This window comes from Pteropus vampyrus, unplaced genomic scaffold (genome assembly GCF_000151845.1).
Source record: "Pteropus vampyrus isolate Shadow unplaced genomic scaffold, Pvam_2.0 Scaffold577, whole genome shotgun sequence".
NCBI classification, from domain to species: Eukaryota; Metazoa; Chordata; class Mammalia; order Chiroptera; family Pteropodidae; genus Pteropus; species Pteropus vampyrus.
In genome coordinates, this window is record NW_011889358.1 from 159,796 (window position 1) to 168,147 (window position 8,352).

Here is an 8,352-nt window from a genome sequence, read left to right on the forward strand (position 1 = left end):
TACATAAAAATAAAATCCTAACCTTAGATTAGGAAAATCTTAGATTAGGAAAATCTAGTAATATAATATCTTACTTGATTCTCAATAACTTTTGTGAAAGGAAGATGGGTTATATTTTTTCCAAAATGGTTAACCTCCAAGGGGAAAAACTGGGTTTTTTAACTATAGTTTCCAATACTGACTGTTTTTATCTGTCCCCTAACCAAAAAAAAAAAAAAAAAAAATCACAAGAAAGTCTTGCAGAAAAACAATTAAAATGTCTCTGGAGAGATCTGGAACTGATAAACACACTCTAAATTTAGTTGAATAATTTTAATTATATACCCTTGGGAAATAATTTTTTTTTTAAACATTAAACATCAAAAAGGTGTATAATGCAATGAACAGTGAGGTAATAGCAATCTTTGAATTATTTTGGATTTTGTACGGTCAATTTTATTTTATTTTTAACTGAATATAATCCAATTACGTGTCAATTTGTGAAGCAGAAAATAACAAGAGGAAAGAGCTACATATAAAATGTGCTATTCAAATGTTTTATTTGTAATGAAAAATTGAGTATCTATTTTAGATAAGGTATAGTTAGTAGATTGACACATTAAGATACAATAAAAATTGAGAGATTGATGCATAAACATAAAACTCATGAAATTGGTTATCAAAAAAATCTCCTTAAGTATTGTTTCTTTAACATTAGAAAATGAAGCAAGCAAAGTTTATGTACTCTTCTATTACATTTATTTATTTATTTTCTTACTAGACAATTTGGGATATGGCACATTGTTTTCAGTTACTGAAGTATTTGATTATCATTTTTACCTCTTCCTTTTACAGTATGTTTTCTATGTATGCCAAATTTGAATTATTTTCATCCTTAGAGCTATATATTTGTATTTTCATGGACTTACATTTTTGGTTAATGATACAAAAAAAATTTTTCATAATGTATCAGCCAACAAAACTTGCAAAATTCATAGAAAATAAGTGGTTTCAGTATTTTGTTGTTTTTATACAAAACAAATGTTAAATAATTCATTCTATTCTGAATGTGTGACTACAGATTAAACCAATTAATTTCTGAATTAGAGAAAATTTTGTGTAATTTGTGATGCAAGATTCAATGTATATATTTGAGAGTGTTTGAATTTTTCTATTAGAATAACACCATAACCAATAATTCTCAATAGGTTTATTGAAAAATTAACTGGTGCATTTTTTTATATTTAGTAAAAGATTGAGTATTTTATACAACTGAATGTAAAATTTTCTTACATTGAAGCTATTTATTAAGTTGAAACTAACTGAAAAATTAAATTAATTACATTCTATGGAAAAATTTCAACTTGAAATTTGCATACGAATTTTGAGATTTATATTGCACTACACTTTGTTAAAATTTTCTTCCATTGAAGAAAGTTCTAATTGGCAGTACAAAAGAACCCATGAATAACCAGGGATATATCATCAGAAAATAACCATTTACAAAAGATAAGAGATTTTCAGTCAAGATGGCAGAGTAAATATACGCTGTACTTGTCTCCTCTCATGAACACATCAAAATTACAACTAAACTATAGAACAACTGTCATTGAGAATCTCCTGAAGTCTGGTTGAACAGAAGTGCTACAACTGAGGACATACAGAAGAAGGCATGTCGAGACTGGTAGGACAGGTGGAGACATGAAATAGGCTGGTCCAACACCTGCACATGGTGAATAAAAATCAAGAGGGATATATAGGCTGCAGAGGTCCCCTTGAAAAAGTGAGGGGTCCCAGTCTCACACCAGACTCCTCAGCCCAGAGTTCCAGTGCCAGTAAGAGAAGTCTCTACAACTTTTGGATGTGAAAACCAGTGGAGATTATGGCTGCTGGAGTCCAAGCTGTTCCCGTCAAGGGGCCTTTGTATGGACTTACTGATGGACTCGTTTGCTCTGAGCTCCAGCACTGGGCAGAAGCTTGAAAGGCACTAGGAATATACAGGGAGGAAGTGAATTGTCTGGCTTCAGGGTGAGGGCTGGAGAAGCAGCCTTCTCCAAGACAGCCCTTGTTGAGCCCTTGTCCCTCCTGGCATGCAGACGCAGACAGCCACTATATCTGAGCCTCCATCAACCTAATGGTCACCCCATCCTGGTGCTTCCCTGAGATGCTGCCGCACCCAACTTGCCACCAAGTTTCTTCAAGTAGCTTTTCCATTCAAACGACCTGTCTTGGCTCATGCTGTGGACTTTCGCAAAATATCTCTAAGGTTTAGAAAACTCAAACAAGCAGCATCCAGACTCAGGATGCCCCAAACATCTTGCTGAGCAGTGCCAAGCCTGGCATGAATGCAGCCAGCTTTGGTTTGCAGTTTGGCCTCTCAAGGCATCTCTATGCCCAGTAGGAGTGGTGGCCATCTGCAGATTGCTTTGTGGCTCATGATAAGTGGCCCCAGGCAGGGCACAGGCTGCACTTGAATTTGGCCTGTGGTAGGACTCCTCCCAGGATGCCTTGGGGCTGGCACTCCTGGTGGTCGGCTTTGAACTGAGCCGGAGCACCACCCTTGGCTGCATCTGAGGACAACACACCCAAAAGGCGCACTGGGCAGGCACCAGAGCCCTGAGAAAGCAAATCCTGCTCCATAGGGTCAGCCCCTGCACAAACAGCTCCTCCACTGTAGTCACTGGTCAGTCCTTACAAACAATTAGCTTGAGGGTCAGTCCTATTGACATGTAAACAGCAACCAAAGGTCAACTACAACAGGAGGGCACACATAACACATACAAGGGACATACTTGGAGCACCCAGCTCAGGTGACCGAGGAGACTACTCAACTGGGCCTCACAGGACACCTACTACATAATTCTAAGACCAGGAGACATACCAATCCTATCTAATAGATAGAAACAAACACAAGGAGGCAGCCAAAACGGGGAAACAAAGAAACATGTCCCAAATGAAAGAACAGAACAAAACTCCAGAATAAGAACTAAACAAAATGGAGACAAGTAATCTATCAAATACAGTGTTCCAAATACTGGTTATAAGGATGCTCAATGAACTTAGGGGAAGAGTAGATGGACTCAGTGAGAAATTTAACAGAGAGATAGAAGATATAAAAATGGAGATAGAAAACACAAAAGAGAACCTATCAGAAATAAAGACTATGATAACCGAAATGAAGAATACATTAGAGGAAACCGACAATAGATTAAATGAAGCAGAGGAGCCAATCAGTGATTTAGAAGATAAGGTAGCAGAAAACACCCAATCAGAACAGCAACAAGAAAAAAGAATGAGGATAGTTTAAGGGACCTCTGAGACAACATTAAGCATACCAACATTCACATCATAGAGGTAGCAGAAGGATATGAGAGAGAGAAAGGAATTGAAAATATATTTGAAGAAATAATAATGGCAAACTTCTCTAACCTGGCGAATGATACAGATATACAAGCCCAGAAAGCACAGAGTGTCCCAAACAGGATGAACTCAAAGAGACCAACACAAAGACACAGCACAATTAAAATGCCAAAGGTTAAAGACAAAAAACCCCGAAAAGCAGCCAGAGAAAAGCAGTTATCTACAGGGGACTCCTATAAGACTATGAGCTGATTTCTCAACAGAAACTTTCCAGCACAGAAGGGATTGAGACAAAATACTCAAAGTGATGAAAAGCAAGGACTTACAACCAAGATTACTCTACCCAGCAAAGCTTTCTTTTAGAATCAAAAGACAGAGAAAGAGCTTCTCAGAAGAGAAAAAGGAACTCATCACCACCAAACCAGTATTACAAGAAATGTTAGAGGGATTTCTTTAAGAAGAAGAAAGAAAGAAAGATGATCAAAAGTATGAAAAATAAAATGACAATAACTGCATATCTATCAAAAATTACTTTAAATTTAAATGGATTAAGAGCTCCGATCAAAAGACATAGGGTAGCTGAATGAATAAGAAAACAAGACCCTTACATATGATGCCTGCAACAGATTCATTTCAAATTGAAGACACACACAGATTGAAAGTAAAGCAATGGACCCAGTAATCCCACTGCAGGATATTTATCTGAACAAACCCAAAATACTAGTTTGAAAAGACATATGCATCTCTATGTTCATTGCAGCATTATTTACAATAGCCAAGACATGGAGGCAAACACAGGGTCCATAAATGGAAGAACGGATGATGATGAGGTGGTACATATATACAATGGAATATTACTCAGCTATAAAAAAAGAATAAAATCTTGCCATCTGCAACAACATGGATGGACCTAGAGGGTCTTGTGCTGAATGGAGTAATTCAGACACAGAAAGACAAATGACATATGATTTTACTTACATGTGGACTTTAAAGAATAAAATAAACCAACAAACAAAGCAGAAAGAAACTCATAGATACAGAGAACATTTTGATGGTTGCCATAGGAATGGGGATTGCAGGGTGGGTGAAGAAGGGAAAGAAATTAAGAAATACAAGTTGGTAATTACAAAATAGTCATGAGGAAGTAAAGTATAGTGTAAGGAATATAGTCATTAATATTGTAATAACTACGGATGGTGTCAGATGAGTATTAGAGTTATTGGCTTGATCACTTCATAAGTTATATAAACGTTTAATCACCATGTTGTACCTCTGAAACTAGTATAATATTATATGTCAAATGTAATAGAAAAATAAAGACAGAATATTTGACTTTGGTGAACACACAACGTGGTGAACACAGACGATGTATTATTGAATTGTACACTTGAAACCTATATAATTTTAACTAATGTCACCATAATAAATCTAATTTAAAGAAAATTTAAAAACAAATTAGTTACGAAGTTCAGTACTGATTAGCTACTTAAAAAATAAAAGAATACAGAAAACCTGTATCTTGCTGAAAGAAACTGAGCAGAAGTTTATTTTAACAATAGAGATGAACCAAGCTAACCTAAAAAAAAATTTGCTTGTGGATTCGGTATAATTGCAGTAAGATTAAGTAAGATTACTTCTCAGTATCTTGTACAAAATCAAACCAGAGCTCCTTGAAGATACTCATAACAGAAGATAATATAGCCATTTTTTTGCAAGGTAAAAAAGATATGAAAGAAAACTAGGAAAATGAGTATCCAGAAAAAGATGAAGTAAGCAGGATTAAACCTGGGGTTCTGACTGCTAGATGAAATGGTTACAAACATAGGAGTCAAAAAGCATAAGTACTTCAATTGAGTTACTTGGTTCTTCATATCACTTTTAAATCTACACTCAATGATACCATATAAAACATTTTTATTTTTTATTTATTTATTTTTTATTAAATTTATTAGGGTGACACTTTTTGAAATGTTACAGTGCAAACATTTTATGAGAACACTTCTTGAAAAACTCTAAAAATATGACATCTACCATATATCTGATACATTTTTCACCAAACCTCACATTTGCAATCAAAACTTTGTGATTTCACAATACTTTAAAACAATATTTCACCTTAAAGTATAAAAATAATACTTTCGGAAAGATTTATAGTGTTTTCATATATTTATGCTTATCAACTATGTGTCTAGAATCACCTTCAGATAAGTTTCTGTTGATCAAGAGGATCAATTTTCTTTCACCTTATTATCTCTCACTCTCGCTCTCGCTCTTGCTCTCGCTCTTGCTCTTGCTCTCCTCTTCCCTCCCATTTACCTACCTAGCTAACAATCATACAATATAGTGTATATTCATTTAGTTAACATTTGTATTTTGTTTTTCCACAGTCCTAATTTTCACTTTTACACTTGTGCTTACTTGTTATAACCTTCAATAGCAAACTTGTCTTGTTTCATTTATTTACAAATTGCCTCAATAAAGAATTCAAAATCAAATAAAGTTATCTTTTAATTGTCATTTTTTTGGTAGTATGATGCTAAATCTGCTTGAAAAAAAATGTAACCCATTCCTCGAAAGTACAATTGTAAGAAAGAGGTGAGTGCTTAAGGACACTCTAGTCTACGAGCTTTAACAAAACATATTTCTACCGTGGACTTGAAAAATATGTAGAGCTCTTTCTACTAAGGTGTAATCAGACCAAGTTGTAAATCCAGAAACAAAAGACAAATCCAGTTACCCTGTATCTACTTAGACTCATAATTACTATTCCAATTTTCTTAGTGATACATTAGAATTGAAGGGCTCATTCACTATAGGAACAGGGTGTGAACACATTTTCTACAGTTCTCAATACTTCCAAGAATCATTTTCTCGTATATGAGTGAGGAAGGTAGAACCTTCTGTAAAAGAGACATTGGAAAGATAAACACATCATTGTAGATTTGAGAAAAAAGGAAAACAAAGACATAAATAATTCATATATCATTTCTAAGATACTAGAGTCAATATCTCACACTATTCTAAACATGGAGTTTGTCATTTTCTTTGTGTCAAGAGGAAAGACCATTTATCTATCAAATGAAAGAGTCAAATGTAAACATGAATTTCTTCATGATAGCTTGATTTGCCTGTAGAGACTATGATTTTGCTTTTCAAATATGATTGGCAGAAATAGGAAAATTTTCAGTTAAATAGTCTATTATTTTAGGAAATATTATCAAAGAAGAAAATAGATAAATTCTGTCTCTTCTATCACACTAAAACTACTGTTTTTGTTTTCTGGGAAAATTAATACAAAATCAATACAACCTCATTTCCAATTGCAAAGATAAAATTTCTGACAAAACATTTTATCTTAAATTTTTATTTAATTTTCTAATACTATAACTATATTTTATTGGCAAATTCAAATAGACAACAATTATGTAACACATTTTTATTGGTGACATGGAAGAAAAATTATAGAGATATTAATTAAAACACATATTTTTATTTCACATAAAATAAGTTTTCTATTTGTATGTGGTTTTTAGCAAGCTTCTTATATTCGAACAATCTTTACATTTTGGATAGATTTACAATATACCTTGCTATGATATGAGAAACAATGGAGATTATTGACTTTTCTAAAATTCAGTTATAAAGGTAAGAAATTGACCATTTTCTCTATAACTTAAAGTAGTTAGGACCTTGTTTTTAGACTATTAAGAAAACAGACATTGACAGTATATAAACATGCCTAAATGACATAATGAAATGAGGTTTTCAAATAACTTATCCGGAGAAGGGCAAAGAGTTTTATTCAGCTTTGCTAACAGGAGTACATATTTCACATAATCACATTCATTTATTTGAAGAAAAGGCCATTCTCTGGATCATGTTCTTGAAGGCTTGCTTCACTTGCCGGTTTCTTAGTGTATATATGAAAGGATTCAAAAGAGGAGCCACTGAGGTATTGAGCACAGCTACCCCTTTGCTTAAAGACACTCTCTCCCTTGCAGAAGGCTTAATGTACATGAAAATGCAGCTACCGTAAGAGAGGGAGACAACTATCATGTGGGAGGAACAAGTGGAAAAAGCTTTCTTCCTTTGACTCGTGGAAGGAATTCTCACAATTGCACGGATGATGTATGTGTAGGAGAGAATAACTAGTGTTAAGGTGACCATAAGTGTTACCACAGCTAAAAAAAATGCCATGAATTCGAGAAAGCTAGTGTTCGTGCAAGCAAGCTGCAAAATTGGAGAAGAATCACAGATAAAATGATCAATTACATTGGAGGCACAGAAATTCAATTGCATCAGTAGAATTATTGGTGGAAAAATGATCAGGAATCCTGCGAGCCAAGAGCTAAAGACAAGAAGGATACAGACTCTGCTGCTCATGATGGTGGTGTAATGTAGAGGTTTGCAGATGGCCACATAGCGGTCATAGGACATGGCGGCGAGAAGGTAAAATTCTGTCACCCCCAAGAAGATGAAGAAAAACAGCTGGGCCACACAACCATTATAAGAAATAGTTCTGTCCCCTGTCACAATGGTGACAAGGAACCTGGGAATGCAGACTGACGTGAATGATATTTCTAGGACTGAGAAGTTTCGAAGGAAGAAATACATTGGAGTCTGCAGGTGGGGATCTGACAGCGTGAGGGTGATGATGATAAGGTTCCCAGTCACACTTAGCATGTAGGTAACAAGAAGAAATATGAAAAGAACAACTTGCCACCGTGGGTCATTTGTCAGTCCAAGAAGAATAAACTCGGTTACTTCTGTGAAATTTTTCATTATTTCCCTTCTTTTCAATGATATTCTTTTTAGTTGTAAAATAGATGAGGAAATAAGAAAGCTATGACATTAGCAAAGTAACTCTCACGTTAAAGAAATTGCTGTCTTTTTCTTTTAGTGAAAAATGATTTTGTAGTACATAGAAATGAAATCCTTTAAAGACCTCTGTATATATTATAGCGTATATTAATTCATTTCATTTTTATTCACTGTATTCTTATACATTTCAGT

General features: G+C 34.5%; 1 protein-coding gene across 1 annotated transcript; it reads right to left on the bottom strand.

The window, feature by feature from the left end:
* Positions 1-7,182: 7,182 nt before the first annotated feature.
* Positions 7,183-8,121, bottom strand: LOC105308435 (olfactory receptor 6C75). Its single transcript, XM_011384409.1, has one exon. The coding sequence runs from the start codon at positions 8,119-8,121 to the stop codon at positions 7,183-7,185; it is 939 nt and encodes a 312-aa protein (XP_011382711.1).
* Between the last annotated feature and the right edge of the window lie 231 nt (positions 8,122-8,352).